The 27978-nt window shown below is 43.3% G+C and overlaps 1 protein-coding gene across 1 annotated transcript; it reads right to left on the reverse strand.

Moving 5' to 3' along the window:
* Positions 1–16709: 16709 nt before the first annotated feature.
* On the reverse strand, positions 16710–21626 carry LOC127310053 (uncharacterized). Its single transcript, XM_051340753.2, has 6 exons — positions 21566–21626; positions 21415–21480; positions 21277–21345; positions 20906–21200; positions 20601–20713; positions 16710–20083 (listed from the first exon to the last, which is right to left on the reverse strand). Exons 1-6 carry the CDS (start codon positions 21624–21626, stop codon positions 16710–16712), a joined length of 3978 nt encoding a protein of 1325 aa, XP_051196713.2.
* Positions 21627–27978: the final 6352 nt, after the last annotated feature.

A 27978-nucleotide genomic window follows, 5' to 3' on the forward strand; every position in this document is an offset into this window, starting at 1 on the left:
GTTTTATAATGCTTGCAATATGTTCTTATGTAAGTTTTGCTGTACCGGTTCATACTTGTGTTTGCTTCAAACAACCTTGCTAGGCAAAGCCCTGTACTGAGAGGAAATACTTCTCGTGCATCCAAAACCTTGAGCCAAAACCTATGCCAATTGTGTCCACCATACCTACCTACTATGTGGTATTTCCTGCCATTCCAAGTAAATACTTCATGTGCTACCTTTAAACAATTCAAAAGTTATTATCTCTTATTTGTGTCAATGTTTTATAGCTCATGAGGAAGTATGTGGTGTTTTATCTTTCAATCTTGTTGGGCAGCTTTCACCAATGGACTAGTGGCTTCATCGGCTTATCCAATAATTTTGCAAAAAGAGCTAGCAACGGGGTTCCCAGCCCCAATTAATTAACTTTCATTAATAATTCTCTTCACATGTTTTGCCCTAATTCATCAGTAAGCAACTTAATTTTGCAAATAGACACTCCTTCATGGTATGTGAATGTTGGAAGGCACCCGAGGATTCGGTTAGCCATGGCTTGTGTAAGCAAAGGTTGGGAGGAGTGTCACCCATAAAAAAAACTAAAGTACATGTGTAAACAAAAGAGAAGAGGGATGATCTACCTTGCTGGTAGAGATAACGTCCTTCATGGGAGCGGCTCTTAGAAAGTCTGTTTGGCAAGGGGGTTAGAGTGCCCACTACCATTCGTTGACAACAACAAACACCTCTCAAAATTTTACTTTTATGCTCTCTATATGATTTCAAAACTTGAAATGCTCTAGCACATGATTTAATCCCTGCTTCCCTCTGCGAAGGGCTTTTCTTTTACTTTATGTTGAGTCAGTTTACCTACTTCCTTCCATCTTAGAAGCAAACACTTGTGTCAACTGTGCATTGATTCTTACATACTTGCTTATTTGCATTCATCATATTACTTTGTGTTGACAATTATCCATGAGATATGCATGTTGAAAGTTGAAAGCAACTGCTGAAACTTAAATCTTCCTCTGTGTTGCTTCAATGCCTTTACTTTGAATCTATTGCTTTATGAGTTAACTCTTATGCAAGACTTTTGATACTTGTCTTGAAAGTACTATTCATGAAAAGTTTTGCTATATGTTATCTATTTGTTAGCAACTATAGATCATTGCCTTGAGTCACTTCATTCATCTCATATGCTTTACAATAGTATGATCAAGGTTATGTAAGTAGCATGTCACTACAGAAATTATTCTTTTTATCGTTTACCTACTCGAGGACGAGTAAGAACTAAGCTTGGGGATGCTGATACGTCTCCAACGTATCCATAATTTTTGATGTTCCATGCTTGTTTTATGACAATACCTACATGTTTTGCTCACACTTTATAATGTTTTTATGCGTTTTCCGGAACTAACCTATTAACAAGATGCCACAAGCTGCCGGTCCTGTTTTCTGTTGTTTTTGGTTCCAGAAAGGCTGTTCGGGCAATATTCTCGGAATTCGACGAAATAAAGACCCAACATCTTATTTTTCCTGGAACCTTCCAGAAAGTCAAAGGGGGGCCAGAGGAGGGCCACAGGGGGCCCACACATGTGGCTGGCGCGGCCCAGGAGGGGGGCGCGCCGCCCTGTTGTGTGGCGCCTCCGTAACCCCTCCGACTCCGACTCTTCGCCTATTTAAGCCGTCCTGACCTAAATCTTCGATACGGATTGACGAAACTCCAGAAAGACTCCAGGGGCGCCGCCACCATCGTGAAACTCCGTTTCGGGGGACAGAAGTCTCTGTTCCGGCACCCTGCCGGGACGGGGAAGTGCCCCCGGAAGCCATCTCCATCAACGCCATCGCCTCCATCATGCTCCGTGAGTAGTTCCCCCATGGACTACGGGTTCTAGCTGTAGCTAGTTGGTATTCTCTCCCCCATGTACTTCAATACAATGATCTCATGAGCTGTCTTACATGATTGAAATTCATCTGCTGTAATCGGTGTTGTGTTTGTTGGGATCCGATGGATTGTTACATTATGATTAGTCTATCTATAAAGTTTGTGAAGTTATTGTTGCTGCAATCTTGTTGTGATTAATGCTTGTCACTAGGGCCCGAGTGGCATGATCTTAGATTTAAGCTCTATACTTATTGCTTAGATTGTATCTACAAGTTGTATGCCCATGTCTATGTCCGGAACCAAAGGCCCCAAAGTGACAGAAATTGGGACAACTAGAGGGGAAGGCGTAGGTATGAGGATCACATGTTTTCACCAAGTGTTAATGCTTTGCTCCGGTGCTCTATTAAAAGGAGTACCTTAATTGCCAGTAGATTCCCTTGAGGCCCGGCTGCCACCGGCTGGTAGGACAAAAGATGTTGTACAAGTTTCTCATTGCGAGCACGTATGACTATATATGGAAAACATGCCTACATGATTAATAATCTTGATGTTCTGTCTTAATGCTATTTCAATCCTATCAATTGCCCAACTGTAATTTGTTCACCCAACACTTGTTATTGGAGAGTTACCACTAGTGTAGATAGCTGGGAACCCCGGTCCATCTCTCATCATCATATACTCGTTCTACATGTCATTGGAAGTAGTATCAACTATTTTCTGGTGCCATTGCTCTCATATTACTCAAGCATCGCTGCTGTATTATCGTTACTATTGCTCTCATATCACTGCTACTTTCACATCACCTCTGTTACTAGTGCTTTTCCAGGTGCAGCTGAATTGACAACTCAGTTGTTAAGGCTTATAAGTATTCTTTACCTCTCCTTGTGTCGAATCAATAAATTTGGGTTTTACTTCCCTCGAAGACTGTTGCGATCCCCTATACTTGTGGGTTATCAAGCTTCCTCATGGACTTCCACCGCTTCGAGGCATAGAGCACCGCATCGACATCATACCCGGCGCCCCGCTCCCAAACCACGCCGCCTACCGCACCAACCCCGAAGACACAAAGGAGATTCAACATCTAATACAAGATCTCCTCGCTAAAGGGTAGGTTCGCGAAAGCCTTAGTCCTTGTGCGGTTCCCGTGATTCTTGTTCCTAAACCAGATGAGACGCAACGAATGTGTATGGATTATCGCCCCATCAATGCCATTACCGTTCGATACTGCCATCCCATTCCGCGTTTAGATGACATGCTTGATGAGTTAAGTGGTGCCACGATTTTCTCTAAAGTAGATTTGCGTAGTGGCTACCACCAAATCCGCATGGCAATTGGTGATGAATGGAAGACGACATTCAAGACCAAACTTGGTCTCTATGAATGGCTTGTCATGCCATTTGGTCTTTCAAATGCTCCATCAACTTTTATGCGTCTCATGAATCACATCTTGCGACCTTTCATTGGCAAGAGTGTGGTTGTCTATTTCGATGATATTCTCATTTATAGCAAAAATCTCGAGGACCATGTGCAACATGTGAGAGAAGTCTTATGCATCTTGCATCATGAGAAGCTTTATGCAAACCTCCCCAAATGCACATTTGCCCAAAACAAATTGGTTTTCCTTGGATTTGTGATTTCCGCCAATGGCATTGAAGTAGACTCTTCGAAGGTTGACGCCATACATAATTTTCCCACGCCTACCACTGTTGGTCAAGTTCGAAGTTTCCATGGACTTGTCGGTTTGTACCCCCGCTTTGTGAAAGATTTTAGCACCATTGCTTGCCCTTTGAATGAGCTTACCAAAAAGAATGTTCCGTTTGTGTGGGGCAAGGCTCAAAAAAATGCTTTTGATGAATTGAAGAAACGCCTTACCGAAGCACCACTTCTCGTCCTTCCAAACTTTGCAAAAACTTTTGAAATTGAGTGTGATGCGAGTGGACTTGGTATTGGTGGAGTTCTTATGCAAGATGGAAAACCCGTGGCATACTATAGTGAGAAGTTGGATGGCGCACGCCTCAACTATCCTATTTATGACAAGGAACTTTATGCTTTGGTTCGTGTTCTTGAAACTTGGCAACACTATCTTTGGCCAAAAGAGTTTGTCATTCATTCCAACTATGAGTCTTTGAAGTATTTGAAAAGTCAACACAATTTGAACAAAAGACATGCAAAATGGGTTGAGTTCATTGAGTCATTTCCATATGTAATCAAATACAAGAAGGGCAAGGACAATGTAGTTGCGGATGCTCTTTCCCGCAAAAACAACCTTTTGCTCACTCGTTTGGATTTTCATGTGTTGGGTCTTGAGGAGATCAAAGAACTCTATCCTTCCGATTCTTTCTTTGGACCAATATTTGAGAAGTGTTCCGTTGAACGAGGATTGGATGATTTCTACTTACATGATGGCTACTTGTTTAAAGCTAACAAAATTTTCATACCAGAGTCTTCTCTTCGAAAGTTACTTTTGCAAGACTCACATGGAGGTGGCCTCATGGGACACTTTGGACGGGATAAGACACTTGCGATGCTAGCAACTCATTACTATTGGCCGAAGATGAAGCGAGACATGGAGCGCCTATGCAACTGTTGCACCACATTCCTTCAAGCTAAGTCCACCACCAACCCTTATGGTCTTTATACACCATTGACTATTCCTTATGCACCTTGGTCGGATATAAGTATGGATTTCGTACTAGGACTACCTCGAACCAAATATGGTCATGATTCAATCTTTGTGGTAGTGGATAGGTTCTCTAAAATGGCTCATTTCATACCATGCCATAAGACCGATGATGCTTCACACATTGCTTCGTTGTTTTTCAGGGAAGTTGTTCGCCTACACGGAATACCGGCAAGCATTGTGTCAGATCGAGACGTCAAGTTTATGAGCTATCTATGGAAGTCGCTCATGGCAAACTTTGGAGTGAAGCTCTTGTTCTAATCATCCTCGCACCCGCAAACGGACGGGCAAAGGGAAGTGGTCAATCGAAACCTCTCTACTCTTCTACGCACACTAGTGAAGAAAAACTTGAAGTCATGGGAAGAGTGTCTTCCGCACGCGGAGTTCGCTTACAATCGAGCCACACACTCCACGACATCACGGAGTCCCTTCATGATCGTCTACGGCTTTGACCCTCCCACGGTACTCGACATCCTACCACTACCTCTCCATGAGAGAACGAACATGGACTTTGACAAGCGCACCACCGCCATGAAGAAACTACACAAAGAAACAAGAGCAACCATCCAAGAGCATGTGCTTCGTCAAGCTACCCGCCTCAACGCCGAGAAAAAGGAAAGGATATTTGAAGAAGGAGACCTCGTTTGGATTCACCTTCGCAAAGAGCGGTTCCCTCATGAACGCAATTCCAAGCTAAAGTCCCGAGGAGATGGACCTTTCAAGGTCCTCAAGCGCATCAACAACAACGCCTACGTCATCGACATACCAACCTCCAAGTACTTGGTGAGCAACACGTTCAACATCTCGGATCTCTCACCCTATCATGGAGATGAGGAGGAACAAGAGTGATACGTCTCCAACGTATCTATAATTTCTTATGTTCCATGCTAGTTTTATGACAATACCTACATGTTTTATTCATACTTTATATCATTTTGATGCATTTTCTGGTACGAACCTATTAACAAGATGCCGAAGCGCCAGTTCCTGTTTTCTGCTGTTTTTGGTTTCAGAAATCCTACACAGGAAATATTCTCGGAATTGGACGAAACCAAAGCCCACGGCCCTAATTTCCACGGAGTGTTCCAGAACATCGAAGAAGAGTCGGAGACGGCCAGCAGGGGGGCCACCCCATAGAGCGGCGCGGCCCCACCTCCTGGCGCGCCCAGGTGTGGGGAGCCCACCCCCTGGCTCCCCCGACGCTGCCTCTTCGCCTATATATTCCTTCGTATCCGAAAACCCTAGTACCGAGAGCCAAAATACGAGAAAAGTTCTAGATACGCCGCCGCCGTCAACCCCATCTCGGGGGGTTCTGAAGATCTCCTCCGGCACCCTGCCGGAGAGGGGAATCATCACCGGAGGGCTCTACATCACCATGCCTGCCTCCGGACTGATGCATGAGTAGTTCATCCTTGGACTATGGGTCCATAGCAGTAGCTAGATGGCTGTCTTCTCCTATTGTGCCATCATGTTTAGATCTTGTGAGCTGCCTATCATGATCAAGATCATCTTATTGTAATGCTACATGTTGTGTTTGTTGGGATCCGATGAATATGGAATACTATGTCAAGTTGATTATCGATTTATCATATATGTGTTGTTTATGATCTTGCATGCTCTCCGTTGCTAGTAGAGGCTCTGGCCAAGTTGATACTTGTAACTCCAAGAGGGAGTATTTATGCTAGATAGCGGGTTCATGCCTCCATTAAATCTGGGGGAGTGACATCAACCCCTAAGGTTGTGGATGTGTTGTTGCCACTAGGGATAAAACATCAATGCTTTGTCTAAGGATATTTGTATTGTTTACATTACGCACAGTACTTAATGCAATTGTCTGTTGTTTGCAACTTAATACTGGAAGGGGTGCGGATGCTAACCCGAAGGTGTACTTTTTAGGCATAGATGCATGCTGGATGGCGGTCTATGTTCTTTGTCGTAATGCCCTAAGTAAATATCATAGTAGTCATCATGATATGTATGTGCATTGTTATGCTCTCTCTATTTGTCAATTGCCCAATTGTAATTTGTTCACCTAACATGTTATTTATCTTACTGGAGAGACACCACTAGTGAACTGTGGACCCCGGTCCATTTCTTTACATCTGAAATACAACCTACTGCAATCATTGTTCTCTGTTGTTCTTTGCAAGCAAACATCATTCTCCACACCATACGTTTAATCCTTTGTTTTCAGCAAGCCGGTGAGATTGACAACCTCACTGTTAAGTTGGGGCAAAGTATCTTGATTGTGTTGTGCAGGTTCCACGTTGGCGCCGGAATCCCTAGTGTTGCGCCGCACTACACTCCTTCACCAACAACCTTCACGTGGCCTTCATCTCCTACTGGTTCGATAACCTTGGTTTCTTACTGAGGGAAAACTCGCTGCTGTACGCATCATACCTTCCTCTTGGGGTTCCCAAAGGACGTGTGCTTTACCGTCACAAGCAGCTACTTTGCTGGCGCCGTCGCCGGGGAGGAATCAACACTCCATCACCGTCACGCGCCATCAAACACTTTTCTGGCGCCGTTGCCGGGGAGATCAAGACACGCTGCAAGGGGAATCTCTCACACCCAATCTCTTTACTTTGTTTATTGTCTTGCTTTATTTTATTTCCCGTCTTGTTTGCTTTCTTTATATCAAAAACACAAAAAATTAGTTACTTGTTTTACTTTATTTAATTCGGTTTGCTTTATTTATTTTCATTATTGCTAAAATGAATACTCCTGAGAACACTAAGTTGTGTGACTTCACTAGCACCAATAATAATGATTTCATATGCACTCCTATTGCTCCACCTGCTTCTACAGCAGAATTTTATGAAATTAAACTTGCTTTACTAAATCTTGTTATGAGAGAGCAATTTTCTGGTGTTAGTACTGATGATGCTGCTGCCCATCTTAATAATTTTGTTGAACTTTGTGAAATGCAAAAGTATAAGGATGTAGATGGGGATATTATAAAACTGAAATTGTTTCCTTTCTCCTTAAGAGGAAGAGCTAAAGATTGGTTGCTATCTTTGCCTAAAAATAGTATTGATTCATGGACTAAATGTAAAGATGCTTTCATTGGAAGATATTATTCTCCTGCTAAAATTATATCTTTGAGAAGTAGCATTATGAACTTTAAGCAATTGGATAATGAACATGTTGCCCAAGCATGGGAGAGAATGAAATCTTTGGTAAAGATTGCCCTACCCATGGACTAACTACTTGGATGATCATCCAAACCTTTTATGCAGGATTAAATTTTTCTTCAAGGAACCTATTGGATTCAGCTGCTGGAGGTACTTTTATGTCCATCACTTTGGGTGCTGCAACAAAGCTTCTTGATGATATGATGATCAACTACTCTGAATGGCACACTGAAAGGACTCCTCAAAGTAAGAAGGTAAATTTTGTTGAAGAAACCTCCTCCTTGAGTGATAAGATTGATGTTATTATGTCTATGCTTGTTGATGGTAGATCTCATGTTGATCCTAATAATGTTCCTTTAACTTCATTGGTTGCTCAAGAAGAACATGTTGATGTGAACTTCATTAAAAATAATAATTTCAACAAGAATGCTTATAGGAATAATTTTGGTAACAACTATAGGCCATATCCTTCTAATAATGGTAATGGTTATGGTAATTCTTATGGTAATTCTTACAACAATAGTAGGAGTGTACCCTCTGGTCTTGAAATCATGCTTAAAGAATTTATTAGTACACAAACTGCTTTTAACAAATCTGTTGAGGAAAAGCTTGGTAAAATTGATGTTCTTGCTTCTAAGGTTGATAGTCTTATTGCTGATGTTGATCTTTTAAAACTGAAAGTTATGCCTAATGAAACTAAAGATATTAATTCATTTGCTACAACAAACGCTATCCAAGTTCAAATTAATGACAATATTAGAATGATGGCTGAATTGCATGCTAGGTGGGAAAGAGAAGAAAAACTTGCTAAAGAGAATAATGTAGCTAAAGTTTGGACTATTACCACCACTAGTAATGTTGATGATTCACATGTTGCTAAACCTCCTACTATCAATTTTAAAATAATTGGTGTTGGCAATGTTTCTACTTCTACTTTAAAGCATGCAAAATTTTCTGAAACTGCTGAAACTGTTTGTGATAAAAGTGCTGAAATTTTTCAAAGTGTTGGGGACAATGGTCCCATTGATTTAGATCATAATGGTTTTGATTTTGATAATTGTCATATCTCTGAAGTTATTAAGTTCTTTCAAAAACTTGCTAGAAGTCCTAATGCTAGTGCTATAAACTTGGCCTTTACAAAACATATTACAAATGCTCTCATTAAAGCTAGAGAAGAGGAATTAAAACTTGAAGCTTCTATTCCTAGGAAGTTAGAAGATGGTTGGGAGCCCATCATTAAAATGAAGGTCAATGGTTTTGATTGTAATGCTTTATGTGATCTTGGTGCAAGTATTTCTGTTATGCCTAAGAAACTCTATGATATGCTTGACTTGCCACCTTTGAAATATTGTTATTTGGATGTTAATCTTGCTGATAATTCTATAAAGAAACCTTTGGGGAGGATTGACAATGTTCACACTACGGTTAACAATAACCTTGTCCCCGTTTATTTTGTTGCTTTGGATATTGGATGCAATGCATGTTGTCCTATTGTGTTGGGAAGACCCTTTCTTCGAACCGTTGGTGCTATTATTGATATGAAAGAAGGAAATATTAAATATCAATTCCCTCTTAAGAAAGGTATGGAACACTTCCCTAGAAAGAGAATGAAGTTGTCTTTTGATTCTATTATTAGAACAAATTATGGTGTTAATGCTTCTTCTCTTGATGTTACTTGATTTTCACTTTCTGCACCTAGCTGAAAGGCGTTAAAGAAAAATCGCTTATGGGAGACAACCCATTATTTTATTTCTGCAATTTTTGTTTTATATTTTAGTCAAGGTGCTTGTTACTACTGTAGCAATACCTTTGTATCTTTACTTTATTGCATTGTTGTGCCAAGTAAAGTCTTTGATAGAAAGTGGATACTAGATTTGGATTTCTGCGCAGAAACAGATTTTTAGCTGTCATGAATTTGAGCTGTTCTCATTGTAGGAAAATCGTAAAATCTTGAAAAAAATTCATGAGTGATCCTCAGATATGTACGCAACTTTCATTCAATTTGAGATTTTTCATCTGAGCATGTTAAGTGCCTCGAAAAAATTCGTCTTTACGGACTGTTCTGTTTTGACAGATTCTGCCTTTTATTTCGCATTGCCTCTTTTACTGTGTTTGAGTGGGTTTCTTTGCTCCATTAAATTTCAGTAACCTTGGGTAATGTCCATAAGTGTTGGGAATGATTGTGTCCATGCTGAACATGTGAATTTTTGATTATGCACTAACCCTCTAATGAGATTGTTTTGAGTTTGGTGTGAAGGAAGTTTTCAAGGATCAAGAGAGGAGGATGATATAATATGATCAAGAAGAGTGAAAAGTATAAGCTTGGGATGCCCCCGTGGTTCATCCCTGCATATTTCAAGAAGACTCAAGCATCTAAGCTTGGGGATGCCCAAGGCATCCCCTTCTTCATCAATAATTTATCAGGTCACCTCTAGTGAAACTATATTTTAATTCCGTCATATCTTACGTGCTTTACTTAGAGCGACTGTGTGCTTTTATTTTCGTTTTGTTATTTTCATTCTCTGAATAAATTCGGATCCTAGCAATCCTTGTGTGGGAGAGAGACACGCTCCGCTTTTTCATATTGAACACTGGTGTTCTTCGTTTTACTTTTAATGCTCATGGCAAAAGCTGAAAGCCGCTACGTTTATTGCTATTTGGTCGGAAACAGAAAATGCTTCATGTGGTAATTGGTATATTGTCTTGAATAATTTGATACTTGGCAATTGTTTTGAGCTCTCAAGTAGATCATGTTTAAGCTCTTGCATCATGTAGTTTAAACATATTAGTGGAGAACTACCGTAGAGCTTGTTGAAATTTGGTTTGTATGATTGGTCTCTCTAAGGTCTAGATATTTTCTGGTAAAAGTGTTTGAGCAACAAGGAAGACAGTGTAGAGTCTTATAATGCTTGCAATATGTTCTTATGTAAGTTTTGCTGTACCGGTTCATACTTGTGTTGCTTCAAACAACCTTGCTAGCCAAAGCCTTGTACTGAGAGGGAATGCTTCTCGTGCATCCAAAACCTTGAGCCAAAACCTATGCCATTTGTATCCACCATAACTACCTACTATGTGGTATTTTTCTGCCATTCCAAGTAAATACTTCATGTGCTACCTTTAAACAATTCAAAAGTTATTATCTCTTATTTGTGTCAATGTTTTATAGCTCATGATGAAGTATGTGGTGTTTTATCTTTCAATCTTGTTGGGCAGACTTTCACCAATGGACTAGTGGCACATCCGCTTATCCAATAATTTTGCAAAAAGAGCTGGCAACGGGGTTCCCAGCCCCAATTAATTAACTTTCATTAATAATTCTCTTCACATGTTTTGCCCTGATTTATCAGTAAGCAACTTAATTTTGCAAATGTTGGAAGGCACCCGAGGACTCGATTAGCCATGGCTTGTGAAATAAAAAGGTTGGGAGGAGTGTCATCTATAAATAAAACTAAAGTACATGTGTAAACAAAAGAGAAGAGGGATGATCTACCTTGCTGGTAGAGATAACGTCCTTCATGGGAGCCGCTCTTTGAAAGTCTGTTTGACATGGGGGTTAGAGTTCCCACTACCATTCGTTGACAACAACAAACACCTCTCAAAACTTTACTTTTATGCTCTCTATATGATTTCAAAACTTGAAAAGCTCTAGCACATGATTTAATCCCTGCTTCCCTCTGCGAAGGGCCTTTCTTTTACTTTATGTTGAGTCAGTTTACCTACTTCTTTCTATCTTAGAAGCAAACACTTGTGTCAACTGTGTGCATTGATTCTTACATGCTTGCTTATTTGCACTCATCATATTACTTTGTGTTGATAATTATCCATGAAATATACATGTTGAAGTTGAAAGCAATTGCTGAAACTTAAATCTTCCTTTGTGTTGCTTCAAAACCTTCTATTAAGAATCTATTGCTTTATGAGTTAACTCTTATGCAAGAATTTTTTATGCTTGTCTTGAAAGTACTATTCATGAAAAGTTTTTTCTATATGATTCAGTTGTTTAGTCATTATCTTTTTGTTAGCAAACTATAGACCATTGCTTTGAGTCACTTCATTCATCTCATATGCTTTACAATAGTATTGATCAAGATTATGTTGGTAGCATGTCACTTAAGAAATTATTCTTTTTATCGTTTACCTACTCGAGGGCGAGTAGGAACTAAGCTTGGGGATGCTTGATACGTCTCCAACGTATCTATAATTTCTTATGTTCCATGCTAGTTTTATGACAATACCTACATGTTTTATTCATACTTTATATCATTTTGATGCATTTTCCAGTACTAACCTATTAACAAGATGCCGAAGCGCCAGTTCCTATTTTCTGCTGTTTTGGTTTCAGAAATCCTACACAGAAAATATTCTCGGAATTGGACGAAACAAAAGCCCACGGCCCTATTTTCCATGGAGTGTTCCAGAACATCGAAGAAGAGTCGGAGACGGCCAGCAGGGGGGCCACCCCATAGAGCGGCGCGGCCCCACATCCTGGCGCGCCCAGGTGTGGGGAGCCCACCCCCTGGCTCCCCCGACGCTGCCTCTTCGCCTATATATTCCTTCGTATCGGAAAACCCTAGTACCGAGAGCCAAAATACGAGAAAAGTTCCAGATACGCCGCCGCCGTCAACCCCATCTCGGGGGGTTCGGAAGATCTCCTCCGGCACCCTGCCGGAGAGGGGAATCATCACCGGAGGGCTCTACATCACCATGCCCGCCTCCGGACTGATGCGTGAGTAGTTCATCCTTGGACTATGGGTCCATAGCAGTAGCTAGATGGTTGTCTTCTCCTATTGTGCCATCATGTTTAGATCTTGTGAGCTGCCTATCAGGATCAAGATCATCTTATTGTAATGCTACATGTTGTGTTTATTGGGATCCGATGAATATGAAATACTATGTCAAGTTGATTATCGATCTATCATATATGTGTTGTTTATGATCTTGCATGCTCTCCGTTGCAAGTAGAGGCTCTGGCCAAGTTGATACTTGTAACTCCAAGAGGGAGTATTTATGCTAGATAGTGGGTTCATGCCTCCATTGAATCTGGGGGAGTGACAGCAACCCCTAAGGTTGTGGATGTGCTGTTGCCACTAGGGATAAAACATCAATGCTTTGTCTAAAGATATCTGTATTGTTTACATTACGCACAGTACTTAATGCAATTGTCTGTTGTTTGCAACTTAATAATGGAAGGGGTGCAGATGCTAACCCGAAGGTGGACTTTTTAGACATAGATGCATGCTGGATGGTGGTCTATGTTCTTTGTTGTAATGCCCTAAGTAAATCTCATAGTAGTCATCATGATATGTATGTGCATTGTTATGCCCTCTTTATTTGCCAATTTCCCAACTGTAATTTGTTCACCCAACATGTTATTTATCTTATTGGAGAGACACCACTAGTGAACTGTGGACCCCGGTCCATTCCTTTACTTCTGAAATACAACCTACTGCAATCATTGTTCTCTGTTGTTCTTTGCAAGCAAACATCATTCTCCACACCATACGTTTAATCCTTTGTTTTCAGCAAGCCGGTGAGATTGACAACCTCGTTAAGTTGGGGAAAAATATCTTGATTGTGTTGTGCAGGTTCCACGTTGGCGCCGGAATCCCTGGTGTTGCGCCGCACTACACTCCTTCACCAACAACCTTCACGTGGCCTTCATCTCCTACTGGTTCGATAACCTTGGTTTCTTACTGAGGGAAAACTCGCTGCTGTACGCATCATACCTTCCTCTTGGGGTTCCCAACGGACGTGTGCTTTACCGTCACAAGCAGCTACTTTGCTGGCGCCGTCGCCGGGGAGGAATCAACACTCCATCACCGTCACGCGCCATCAAAGAGTCGAGGATGACTCTCTCCCAAGGGGGGGGGGGGAGATGATGCAGCCCCGCCTAAGGACGACACTATATCAAGACCAACCATTCCCCCAAGTGGACCTATGACACGGGCTCGGGCCAAGGCCATTCACCAAGAGGTGAACTCGCTCCTTTCCAGATATACACTGAACTCCTCATTGGATGGAATGCTACCTCATGCCGATATGCTTTGTGTTATCAGATACGAGCCTCGAGATAAGTACGTCACCGGAGACCCGAAGCTGGACAAGGAAGAAGGAGAAGAAGGGTTCCGGCCGGAGACAGAATCCCAGGACCGGCACTACCGGCCTCGACACCCCGACACCGCTGCTCGGACGCCGGCAGATCGCGGCACTGCTCACTCCCTGCACCCCAAACGGCCCCAAGCGCCGACATCGTGGCCTGCTCACCCCGACACTGCCGGCCTCCAGACCCCGGCACTGCCGGCCTCACCTGCTGAAGATGCGATGAAGACCCAGGGCCGACACTGCCGCCCCAAGCTCACCGGCACTGCCGGCCCCACCCCTGTTGACTTTATCACAACCGTTGATTTCTCATCTATGGACCAGGATACTTTATGTAATGCCCATTTTACCCCTGTACGAATCTGGACCTATAAGTACCTCATCCCTCTCCCTAGATTAGGGTTAGACAAGATTTGACTTAAACTACTTTGAGCTTTGTCTCCCTAGAACCTAGTTCTTTGTATCCAAGGCACTCTTGAAGGATTTCTGCTCTTCATGGATGATTCAAGGCTATCCCCTCTCTCATCCAAGTTCTAGTTGAGATCTCCTCACCAATCTTCCACTTGTTAGATTCTACTCAAGGGTCTCTCTAAGAAGTGGTTCTATTGGCTTGGTCTAACCTACCAGGGGAGTAAATTTGGTTTGTGTTGGGTTGTGTGTGTTTGTATTGGGATCTTGTGTGTGTTCTTCCCCTTTCCACATCAAGTTTGCTTAGATATAGATGTATTTAGAGCATCTCCAGCCGCGTCCCCCAAAGCGTCCCCCAAAGCAATTTGGGGCGCGCCGGACAAAAAATCCGTTCCAGCCGCGTCCCCCAAAGCCTTTTTTGGTCCGGCGCGCCCCCATACGGTGTCCGGCGCCCCGAGCCCGTCCCCGTCCCACAGGGGACGCTCCGGGCACGCCGGACACAACGAAAAGCGAGGCGAACCGACGCGGGCCCGACGCGTCAGCGGCTCGGAAGCCTAAAACCCCGTCGCCTACCTTTGGTCAAGCGACGTTAATGGTGTCCCTGTTTTCCCAGGCGACGCAGGGACGCGTCTCGTCGTGCATGGCCGCGTGGCCGTCCGCGCCGGCGTTATTGCGTGCAACCACCCCGCCGCCGCCGCTGTTTAAAGACGCCCTGCAGTTCTCACCGCTCACAAACCATCTCGTCGCCGCCGCCTCCCCCTTCCAGATCTTCTCCTCGCCGCTCCAAAAATGTCGAGCTCGTCCTCCCGCAAGATCGCCGCGGCGAACGGCTTCGGCCGCGGCAGCCTCACCGTGGCGGAGGCGTGGGCGCTGTACAACGCCCGCTATCCAGTCCCGCCGGACATGCGGCTGCCAAGCAGCGGTGGCTGGAAGATGGCCGTGAACGGCATTGGCGTTCCGCCGCCGCCGAAGCCCCGCACGGACCAATGGAGGGACGCCATCAAGGCCCGTCGGGCCCAACTCACCGCCGCCGAGCAGCGGGATCCGAAGTGGGCGGTCGACGACAACGACGCCTAGTGGACGACGTACTTCAAGGCGAAGTACGACGTCGAGATGCACAGCACCGACGGGCTCGTCGGCGGCCCCAACAGCTGGAACAAGGATGGCCGCGCCCTGTTCTGGGGCGTTCCGGGGCGCACCCTCGAGAACGTCATCCGCGGCATCCGCAACGGCGCTCCGAGGCTGGAGATGCCGTCGTCACCGCCGTCGTCTCCTCAATGGCAGCCGAGGAGGACGACGTACTCGTCCTCCTCGCACTCTTCTTCCTCAGGACCGGCGCGATCGACGCCGTCCTCGTCTTACCGGTCGGCGCCGTACACCGTCCCCAAACGGGAGGTGAAGGAGGAGCCGGTGACGCCCGTCAACACGAGGCGTGGCGGCAGCGGCAGCGGCAGCCGGCGGCAGCAAGGGAGGCGCGGCGGCGCCCTCCTCATCCTGAAGCCGGAGGTGAAGGAGGAGCCAGAGGAAGCGTCGCAGGCGGCTCTGCTGGCGGAGTACGAGCGGCAGCAGCGGCTCATCGCCAGCAGCGACGACCCCGAGGACTGCCCAGGTCTGCGGGTGGCGTTCTTGGCGTCCATGAACGACAAGGACGCCTGGAGGGGCGACCTCGACGCGGCGATCGCCTTGTCCATCCGCGACTCCGGCAAGCCGCTGGTGGACCTTACCGATGACGGCGAGGCAGGACCAAGCGGCGCGGTGAAGGACGAGCCCGTCGACGAAGATGCTCTGGGGGACGCGGTTGAAGATGCTCTTATACGCTGAAATGCGTCAAGATATATTCGCATCTAGATAAAACAGCTTCACTTATTTCCGAACGGACGGAGTAGCAACATTCATTATTGGTCACTAGTAAAATGCCCGTGCGTTGCTACGGGTAATAAAACATGTAAATATAAAAAAATGGTAAAATATGAACATCATTCATCGTTGAACACCCTATAAACATGACACATAAATTAGTATCAACACCAACACAAGAATATATTAATAATTTCCACACAAGAACATAGATTACTACAACCTATGAAGTCTACACACCACAATTTCGAATAGGCGCACGCCTAAACTCCTCGTCCAAAGCCACACTCAGTTTTGGAACATGCAAAGCTTCACAAGAGTTTCTTCCGCGCTGAACTTGTACATTTTTTTTTCGAAATGGGGATACCCAGCCTCTGCATCAATTGATGCATACGGCCTCATTTATTTCATTATTTGGTATATGAGAAGCCCACCTAGCCCCTTGGCATTTTCTATGGCATCATGCAGTACCACAAAGGACTTGATCTGCACAAACAATTATATTCTAAAGAACTTGTACATGAGAAGCCCACCTAGCCCCTTGGCATTTTCTATGGCATCATGCAGTACCACAAAGGACTTGATCTGCACAAACAATTATATTCTAAATATAAGTGTATAGTTAAAAAGATAAAACTATGATTATGAAAATTATAAGTACAAATTATCTCACCTACGATGTAAGGATCTCTTTGTAGACGATGTTCTTCGTGTACGTACCCATTGAACTCTTCTTTTTGCTAGCATTTGAGTTCTTTTCTTTGTTACCACTATCCGGGATGACAAGAATCTTAACGTTCTTTCTAGCGGTGGATCTAGAAAGTGCTACATACAACTGTCCATGAGAGAACACCGGCTCAGGCAAGTAAATACCAGCATTCGGGATAGTCTGCCCTTGTGCCTTGTTGACCGTCATGGCGAAGCTGAGCTTAATAGGGAATTGTTTCCTCTTGAATTGAAAAGGGAACATCTCATCATCGGAGGGGCAAAGGGGGATCCTTGGCAAGAAGACTCTCTTTCCAGCATGTTGGCCTAGCACAATTTCTGCATCGATGACATTCCTTTGGAATCCTCGAACCACCAGCCTCGTGCCATTGCAAAGTCCGTTTGCGGGGTCAATGTTTCTGAGCAATATGACAGGGCAATTGATTTTGAGCTTCAACAAATGTGGGGGCAGTCCATTAGGGGTCAATGTGTTAAGAAAGTCAGGTGGGTAGTAGTTATGAGGGTCGTCCACCGCACAATCAAAGCTACGGTACACCATCTCATCTCCTTGGAATCGATTGACCATCTTCAAATTAATCCTATCCACGCAATCATTTCGGGTCGACAAGATTGCTCTGGAGGTGATGTAGTTTGGGTCTGACATGTTAGCACCAAGACTGGGAAATACATTGTCTATTAGTGTATCAAGGTCAGTGTCCTTCTTCCCAGTACACGGGACACATATCTTGTCTGGAAGGCGGATGTCACCATCACCATTGGCCTCCTCCTTACCATCACCGATGCGCAGTAGGTACTCTGCAAACCATGGGTCACTATGTGCCCTCATATTGCGTACCAGCTTTAGGTGACGCATGCAATCCCAAAGGTAAGACCTACGTAACAACGAACCAATTATTTGAGCCCTCGACCCCTTACGAACAACAGGGAGGACCTGCCTGAAATCTCCACCGAACACAACCATCTTTCCACCAAACGGCAGGTCTGGTCGGCTCATTATATCGCGCATACTATTGTCCAATGCCTCTACTGCCTGCCTCTTTGTCATGGAAGCCTCAACCCAAATAATGAGAGAAGCTGACTGCAGGAACTTGGCAGTACCGCTCTGTTTAGTGAAGGTACAAAACCTACCATCATCAATGCTTAACGGTATCTTGAACCGTGAATGAGCAGTTCTCCCTCCAGGCATTATGGAAGCCGCAACACCAGATGTAGCTGTTGCTATAGCAATCTGTTTATTGCCACGTACCGTTGCGAGCAATGCTCTATACAGAAAAGTCTTTCTGGTGCCTCCAGGTCCATCCACAAAGAACACACCACCCTCATCGCCATCAACCGCAGAAATAATTACATCATATGTGGCCCTCTGGTCTGTATTAAGTAAGGCTGGTATATTTTTGTCCTCGTCATTAGGCTCGATGGTGGACTCCTCAAAGATCTCCCTTTCCACACCAGTGGCACTGTCATATTCTTCATCGATATCAGGAAGAGGAAATGACTTTATGTCCTTTCCCATTGATTGTAGCATATTCCTGATATCTATAAGAACCTTTTGCTCAACTGCAACATTGGATGGATCATTTCGGCGATAGTCTTCCGACATTGCGTCGAAGTGTTTCTCCCAGAGCCCGCGCAGATCGCTTGGCTCACAGAATACCAATATTGTCGCAAAGAGCCTTCTTAGAGATGATGACATCTCGTATTGTGTAGATTCAGTAAGGGTGTCATCTAATGTGTTGTCTCCTTCAATCAACCCCCTTCTCTCTGCAGCTTCATGGAAGGATGGTAGGATCTGACCATTAACTGTCTTTAGGTCATCGTAAGAGGTGGCCCCGGTAACATGGTTTAGAAGGACTCGTAGGTAATATCGTTCCCCCTCTGCTGGATGAGCCAACACAATTCTTCCAACCTGCATTCGTGAAGTTGGTGTGCCATCTTGTTTTACTTCCCTTCTCTTCCAACATTTGTTCTTACCTTTCTGCCAAGTATACCATTCGGGGAAGTCCCTATACAAGATAGAACGAGCCTCCTCGTGTAAACGGTTTGCCTCAAAGTACTCTGTAAGCATTGACTTCTCAACACCTTCACGGCTAACTACTCGTTGGATATCTTGGCCCTCTTTGAACGAAACCATGTGCATGTTTTCCAGATGGAGCTGCAACTGCATAACAGGTGGCGAGTTCTTACTCAACTCAAAGCCATATATCCTCCACAAGGCTTCCGGAGGAGTCACCCACCTTGCATCTCTATATTGTTTGATCTCATCTATGTTCCCGTTGGTATCTGCCTTGTCAGCTTCACTCATTGAAATAGACGCGCGATCATGGCCCTTGTATATGTACTTGAATATGTACTTAACGGCCTTTATGCTTCCGCATGCCTCAACATTGATGTGACAATTAAAGTGATGCAGAAGGTGAGGGTTGTATGGGATGACCCACCTATTATCTAGCCATTCCTTTCGAACCATTACTCTACAACCATCTTGACGTCTTCTGTATTGAGGGTAGGAGTCCTTTCCCTGTAAGGTAGCCGCATTGTAAGGTCGAGGATAGTGGTTCTTGCAAGCAGGACGCCCTTCCGTGTAGGGGCAATTAGGGTTCAAAGCACCGCATGGGCCGTGCATCATATGCTTCACAACTATCTTATACAGTTCATGATACTTCTTCTTGTTTGGGAGCTCAGCCGAGATAATACGGTCATACTGCTCAGGGCACGTGAGCTTGTATCGCCCCTCCATGATGAGCAAGAAGTGTGCATGTGGAAGGCCCCTCTTTTGGAACTCCACCACGTACACATAGGCCCTCACCTTGCCGAGGATGTCCTTCTTAAGCAACTTATGCTTAAGTTCCTCTAATTTTGCCCTAAAAACATGCACAACAAGGTCTGGGCGATCCTGAGGTGTCTGTCCAGGGTAGAGCTCGCGCTTTATCTCATCCCAGTTTGGATTGCATGTCATTGTGAGAAATATGTCCGGCTTGCCGTACTTCCGCACCAAGACCATAGCATCCATGTAATGACGCCTCTTGTCCCGTGGACCACCGATAAATGATGTAGACAATACTTTACGCTTTCTAACAGCGTCCGCACTACCCTCACCAGCATGCAAGCTGTCCACCAAGCCTTGGTACAGGTCTGCCCTTATCGTATCTTGATGATTCCATATGTAGTCCAATCGTGAGTTCTCGATCTTGATATATGTGTCGACCGCGAATTGCTGAAAAAGACGCTTGCCATAGAGGATCGGGTTGAATATGCCAGGACGCATCTGGAATTTGTAGCAGTTGTAGTCCCGCACAGAAACACATAGTCTGCCGCCGGAACCTGCACATAGAATTTAAAATTAATGCTCTCGGAAGAGATCATATTGCATAGCATGGACAACACATGTAACAACTAATTTGAACACAAACCTCCATCATCACCATTATTATTGTTATTATCATCATCATCATCATCAGCATCATCATTATCATCGGGGGGTATTGTGAGGAATCATCATTCTTACGACGAGCTAGCCGAGCTGCACGAGCTGCCATCGCAGTTTCATAGGGCACATTTTCCTTTGGGATATTGGTATGCCACCCAAGTCCGCCTCTAGGGAAGAATAGAGGGTAGGACAATGGGTCATAGCATCCATGATAGGACTTGATACTATATATATCTCTATTTTTCCCTTGCAGGATGACATTGTTGTCGAACTGTCTTCGACGCTCGCTCCCCTCCACCCACACAGCGGCAACTTCTGAAGTGGTTGGTGCATTGTATCTTCTCTGATCCATCCTTTGGTCAAGGTTTAGTGTGATACAATAGTCATCAAGATCCTCAACTTGTCCCATACTTCGTAGATGTTCAGAGTATGGGTTGTCACGAAGTATGTTGACCAAATGTGTGATTACTTCTTTGTCTTTCGCGCACTGCTCTTTGCGGCAGCTACGATACCTGTGCTCTAAACTGGGATCATCATCAAAGAAGTAAAGCTCCAGGTGACTTCCCACCAAACCATCTTGTTTGCCAAATGATCGTAGGTTGTGGTACATTTTTCCGTGAGCACGGAAAGTATAGATATGATGCTTTGATGTGTTAGTGGTATCATTATCAAGGTGACAATATAGTGAGGTGAACGAGAAATGCCCATTGAAAAACCTGATGTTGTCACGGAAATGCCTAGCATCAGGTTCTTCACTCGTCCAAAGCCTCATGAGGTTGGGCGACGTCTCTGGGTTGGCCAGTTTGATCTTCCCTTTACGGCAGCAAAACCCCATCGACTCATGCTCGAACTTCTTTGCACCACAAAATTTGCAGTCCTCAACGGGCTTTAGCATGTGCGTGCTATTTGGGATTATGCTGTACACCATGTCATATGGATCTGGGACGCTTGAAATTGAAGCAGAGTCGTCATCCTCCTCCTCCATTTCAACATCCTCATCAATGTCCTCTTCTGAAATGGTACTCAACATGAGTCCAAAAATTGTGCGCACTATATACATGTGATGAGGTGGACATGAGCAAATTACCTTGTCCAGCAAACACATAACCTTCCTCATCTTCGGAGTCTTCTTCCAATATGACACCCTCGTCCTCGCCTATCATATAATTATTTATGAGCACATGTTTAAAATAGGCCATGGAGTGAATATGGTCAAAATAATTACCATCATCGTTGGCTGGTAAGTGTGTTTGATGTATGTTAACAATCTCGGGCGTTGGAGAAATAGTTTCTGTGAATATAACATGAAAGTATAGTCATTAAAACCGTTAGATGCTTAAATTGGAGCAAAAGGAAAATGAATATATGAAAATTACCATTGTTAACGACGATAGTTTGTGTTGGTGTCTCCGAACCATTGACACCTTCCATGGCCATCGATGGGTTTTCACCTACCGATGTAGTTGCATGCTTCTTACTATTTGCATAGAATGTTTCATTTCGGAGACCTAGCAACGCATGCCTTTCTCCTGGTGTAACATGTTTTCTCCGTGATATATTACTATCATCCATGTTAGGGGTCGCCTCCACTGACATTTGCTCTAAAGTAGGTTGGATATAAATTGGGGTTCCGCTGAACTCAGGAATATACCAATCGCTTGGGGGTATGGAGGCTTGAGGAGCAGGGGTATGAATAACCCCATGGGTCCAACATGGGTTCTCCATGGCTATAGATTCTTTACTCAAACTGTTGCGCCGTAACTCACGGAGAGCCTTCTTTGAACGCTTTTTCGTAGGAGTCATATCGGCATAATGGAGCCTATCCCTTGCACGCTTTTTCTCAATTTGCTCTGATAAAATGACATGATAATGCTAAGAAGTAAGACTCCATGTTGGTGTGGATACATCCACTATTGATATATTTAGTTTGCTAAATGTGAATTCCTTACCGGCCAATGATTTCTTTTGTTGATAGGCTTCACGCCTTCTTGCTAGTAGGTCATCTTTATTATTGTTATACCACTGTGCATATTGTTCCCTTTTACGCTCCTTCTCCTGCTCTGTACGATCTACTATGGGTTGTGGCTGAATGAGGGGTGACGTGGGTACATCTTTGTTCATGTAAACTAAATCTACATAGCATAAGAAATTTTATAAATAGCTCCATTGGGCATGAATTATTAACATAGTTGTTTTCATTTATATTATGGACAAACAACTTGACACAATTATCTAATTAGGTATTAATTATTTACACAATTGCATTCATCTTAAGCAAGAATGAGTTATGATCTTATGAGCCGACGTGATTTCTTGCCCTTGAAATGGCACATGAATTGACTGCCTCTGGTAGTTGTCATTCCTTTTTAGCCATTCACCATGTTCAGCTGTAACCTCATTCTCCTTGTTCCGTGTTGATAATTTTTGTTTTTGACGAGATTCACGACGCTTTTTTAGCAATTCTTCTTTTTTTGTGCTATCCATGTTTGCATATCGTTCCCTATCTCGTAGCCTCCTCCACTCCTTTGGATCTATGGACAATGTCTCAATGGGTCCATCATTATAGCTATTGTTGATGTCAGCTGCTTCTACATAGAAAAAAACATCACGCAGGAAGCTACATTAGATATGAATTTTTTACATAGTTGCATTCACTTTATTAGAAAATTAGTTGTCTTAGTACCAGCAAGTGATTACCTCTGGTATGTGTCAATATCACCAGGGACCCAGTTTCCTTGTTCCAAGCTGTATCTCCTAGCTAAAAATCAAGGATCGGGTGGCTAAGTTACATTACAAACATGAATCCAGTAAGTCATATACATAATTGCTAAAGTGCACCTGTAACATCTGGCATGCTTTGTAGCCGGGAGAGTGTGCATGGACTATCTCGTGACTCCCGGGTACTAACTAATGATCCATATTTCTTCTGTTGGTAGGCTTCACGACGCTTCCTAAGTAGTTCATCTTTCTTTTCTTTATCCATTTGCGCGTATCGCTCTCGAGCTCGTTGTCTGCTACGTTCTCGGGCATCTGTAGCTTCCCCTCCATTACTTGTGCCAATAACACCTAATAGAATACACGATGTAGTTAGATGTGACCATTACATGATATACTTACACATTATATCATCGTTGTTACTTGTGTTGATGGTGTTGGACAAGTCTTTAAAAGGAGTACATTCACTGGACTGTGTAGGAGAATCCATCTGCAACGAAAAATGTAGAATTCTTTGTTAAAAAAGGAGGAGTGAAGCAAAGAGTTTCCATTCATTATGTATAGGTTAACGGAAGTCGGGCCGGCGGAAGAATAAACAACATAGGAGAGTGAAAGAAAAGCAAAATTTTGGTTCCAAGTAAATTGTAGATTCAGTCCAAAATTAGCGAAAAATTGTCTATACAAAATATATATGAAATAATTAATAAGTTTTTTGTGAGATTATAATTAGTTATATTCTAGAGAGTCAAGCCGTCTTCATATAAAATCATTATAAAGCTGCTAGAAATATATTTATATAAAACAGAATGTAGATATATGCATGAAATATGCAAAGTATACGCATATATATTGCTTTATGGCTGGTGTATAAACATTAGATATGTGACAAGCTAATCACATGTGAGAGACAAACAGGAAGCTTAGATGATGTATTGCTGATTTTTGGCATACAAACAGGAAAACTACGCCACACAAGGATACATCGAACTCTACCACCATGGAATCGATAGCTGCAACCAGGGTAACTTTAACATATAAAACACTATATAGGCCAACACAGGCCAGCCGCACGTATCCGATTTCGGTGTTTTGATTATCGACGAAACAACCAAAAGTTCTGCAAGTTGATGGCCATTTTTTTTTTAACTTTTAAATGAAAGCGGAGACAGATCAATGTGAAGATAACTCTATTAATATAAATAAATACAAAAATCTCAATGCTCGAAGAATAACAATTTCTACACAAATAACCAGGGATTGACCTAGACCGAAATTGACCTGGTGTCCTATATATATACCTGATATGTGTAAATGTCAAGCAATATTTTTTCATACCAGAGACACACTTAGCAACCGAACATCATTAAATAGAGCTTTAACAACTAAAATGGTCCACTTGAAATATTGATTGATAGTAAAAAAAAAGCAAAAAAACATTAGAGTCCTAAACAATGGAAATAGACTACCGAACAGAGGCAAAATACAACACTGCATTTAAAAAGGTCCGACTTTCAAGTCGATGGGTTTATTAAATCCTACAATTCAACTGAATATTGAAAACCAGTGAATTCATATATTTTTAAAATGATATACTTGCACACTACAAAATCAGCAGATGCACATTTGTAAGAGTGCAAACAGTGTAGATTAAGAGTGCAACAACATAGAAACAGAAAAATGAATCGACTGATTTTTTTTGGGAAGGCTCTTCTCCGTACCAGCCACAGGCCAAAGTAGTGAGTGGATAGCAAAGCCTCAGTCTCACTGTCTCTGTCTTTCTTCTCCGTATGCAGCTATCACTCTCTCTCTCTCTTCAGACCAAATCCCTATCCACCGCACAGCACAGCCCCATCACCAGCACCCCGTCCCTCCAGCTTCGCCCCCAACCCCAACCGCGGCGACGGTACCTCCTCTCCTCCACTTCGCCGCTCGGAGTTACACGCGAAGCCGCTGCGCGCCGGTAGCACGTAGCCGCCTCTCCCTCGATTCTCCCCGCCGCCAGCTCACCCCGTCAACGCGTCGCCGTCGCCACCGCCCCCGGCTTCTCCCTCCCGCATCCCCTCCACACGACGGCGTCGTCCGACACCTCCCCTCCCTGCCGCCCGGTCGATTTCCTCTTCCCCTCCCCGCTGCACAAACGAGGAGGCGTCCTCACCCTCAAGTGCTACAGTCGGCTCGGTACGATTTCCGCTCTCCCAGCCTATTATCCCTTATCAGAAGCTAATTAGATGGTATATAAACATGATGATTCATCAAACTTACCTGAGATCATCAAACTTACGGGCTCCAACAATTTTCGTCTTTGTAGCTGTTCGCATAGGTGTTGTGTGCTCGCCGTGCTGATTGGCTAGGAGGCGTAGAGAAATAATGGGCAAGGGAGGATGGGGTGGACGGATTAGTTGCCTGCTAAATCAGTGGCATAAATAAATGGGTAAATAAATCTCCATATGCTATTATTTAGGAAAAAATCTCGGGCGCGCGGTATTTGCGATTTGATATGGCGAAGTATCTGTTTTTTTTAAGGATACCTGGAAAATATTTTATCGGTTTATAAGGAAGATGATCTCTCATCTTAACTATTATCAGGCAATAACGTACTGAGTCTTGTTCTTTGGTTAAGTAGAATACAGTGGCCAAGAAAACAAACCTATCTGCTATTTGGGTTATTTGGAGCTATATTTCGCTCTGTCCAAATTTAATTTATTTTACCTGCTTTAGTGTCCAAATGAGAAGAATATCATCATTTGTGGGTTTTGTCTCTGCTGGGCTGTGGACAGAGTGTTGGCTTGAGCTCTGCTCTGAATGTTTTATAGATAAGAAAGATGTGATATTCTAGTGTGGGCTTAGTTTGGTTGACTTAAATCAATGTCAACAACCTGATGCGCTGATTTTATATTGATGTGGGCTTGACCTGGAGCTTATTGTAGCTGGTGTGTGGTAGAGCTGTGTTATAGGAATTAGGCCTAAGACGATTCCAAATAGAAAATTTTCACTCATTTCGGTTTGTTCGAGGGGATAAAAAATAGGTACGATCTATCACTGAACAGTACTCTAAATTATCCACAAATCTCAATGACCAAGAATTTCGCCGGCCGATGGAAGGCTGCGATTGAGCTGATGCACAAAGATGTCATCAAGTTTCTCAGCAACTTCCTGTGTGGAACATAAATCTTGAAAGCGGCCATCACGCAGCTGCTTACATGCTACACAAGGACTGAGTGCTTCAAGAGGATGATGCCTCTTCCCTGAACATATTCTTAGCGATTGGATTGTATGTTATAGGGACGAGCAAAAACCAGCGATCGGCGGCCCGGTAGTTGTTTGGCTGCAGACCGCATGAATCTTGCAACAATAATATGTTTTGATTTAACAAAAACAAGTTGAAGCATACTGTCTTATCTTATGTACTATGTTAGAGCATTAAAATTATATACATTTTGTTCCAATCTGTTATTCTTTTTGCCTACTTCTTTTTCCCGCGTTTTAGTTTCATAATAACTGATGAGTTGGTTATTTCCATGAGGAAATATTTAAATCAAGTAAAAGGCCAAGGATCACATAAAAGGGAATAGGTGTTATCTGGTATGCTGTACAGTATATCACATTCACCAAACTGATATTAATGAATATGAGCTGAGTGTTCTATGCAGGCAGTGAACATCTCCCAATACTATTGATTTATTTTGTGCCCTTGTTTATAGGGTGCTAGCCATAATGCTGACAAGGTCCTTGTTCTTGCTGGTACAAACACTTCATATGATCTGGATCTGGTATAGAACATCTATCAATTATTCACCCACCCGATCTTAAAGCCAGGCAACACGTTCAAGGTAATGAACTGACAAAAGCACAAAACTTCAGTTAACTTTTGCCCCACCTGGACATTTATACGAACTTCAGCTACCCTTGATATATCTACAAAGTTAGTTTACTCGACTTGCAGGTCATTGTTGGCGACACCCCTCACAGAGACAAATTTTGAGAGCTTGGCTGCAAAGGAACTGATAGTTGGGTCCTCATATTGATCTGATTCTACAATAGGCATCAATTCTGTAAGCTATAGCAAGCACTTGCAACATTTTTAGTCTCAACATTTATTTGTTGTTGTTCTGATTTCACAAAGAGTTGATTAAATTTAAGATTTTACACCGCATTTCTAAGCTGCACTATCTTATAGGAGAGGTACTGAGATAGTTTCTAAAGATATTACACATGCACATATCTTATAGTAAGCTATGGTAAATACAGTTGGGCAAATATCCATCAACTTGCAAGGCCAAGATGCACATGAAGTATGATCGAGCAATAACAGCTGCTTACATATGACTTGCAAACTGCATGTGAGTTGAAATACACCATTACAGCTGTTTAGGTCATGCACAAAATAACTAAACCAGCAACTTCAAACAAAAAAATCTGTCCCTAGGAACTTGACCAAATCTTTAACAACTTGCGGGATGTTGGCTTCACATTCATTGTCCTTGTATGTTAGCATGTGTACCACCACTTTGTTTCTTAGGTCGTAACCACCCTGCACGTGCACTATATGTAAGTATGCTGAAGAGCTCACATTTACGGTTAACATTAAAACTCAATACTCACCATGGCATTAGCTCGATAAACTTCTTTACCATTCCATGAGCGCGTAAATTTTAGAACCCAAAATCATGACATCTTGCTGTAGAAGTGTACACATTGTTGTTAGCAAAAAAGTGTAGATAAGATATTGGAAACTACTTCTAATGCCATTGATTCCCACCTGTCATGGTTTTTTTGGCAACCCAACCGGTGTGATGCGATGCCATAGGAAAACGTCATCATTCCATCCTTTAATTGCAGCTTGAAGAGCAATGTTAAGGTGGAATGATATATCTTTCAGCTTTAATGCATCTTTGTTTAGAAGACTTGTTTTCCACTTGTCCGATACAGGGATGGGATCAAGTATGGTAATGGTTCGTTCACCCAGGTTAAACACAAACAGAATGAAGCGCCCATTTGTAGGATATGGTATCAAAATCTGCGTAAAATGGATTTAGGATTAGTATGTGCGTAACGACCCAAACATATACCACAA

Source organism: Lolium perenne, chromosome 6 (genome assembly GCF_019359855.2).
Source record: "Lolium perenne isolate Kyuss_39 chromosome 6, Kyuss_2.0, whole genome shotgun sequence".
NCBI lineage: Eukaryota > Viridiplantae > Streptophyta > Magnoliopsida > Poales > Poaceae > Lolium > Lolium perenne.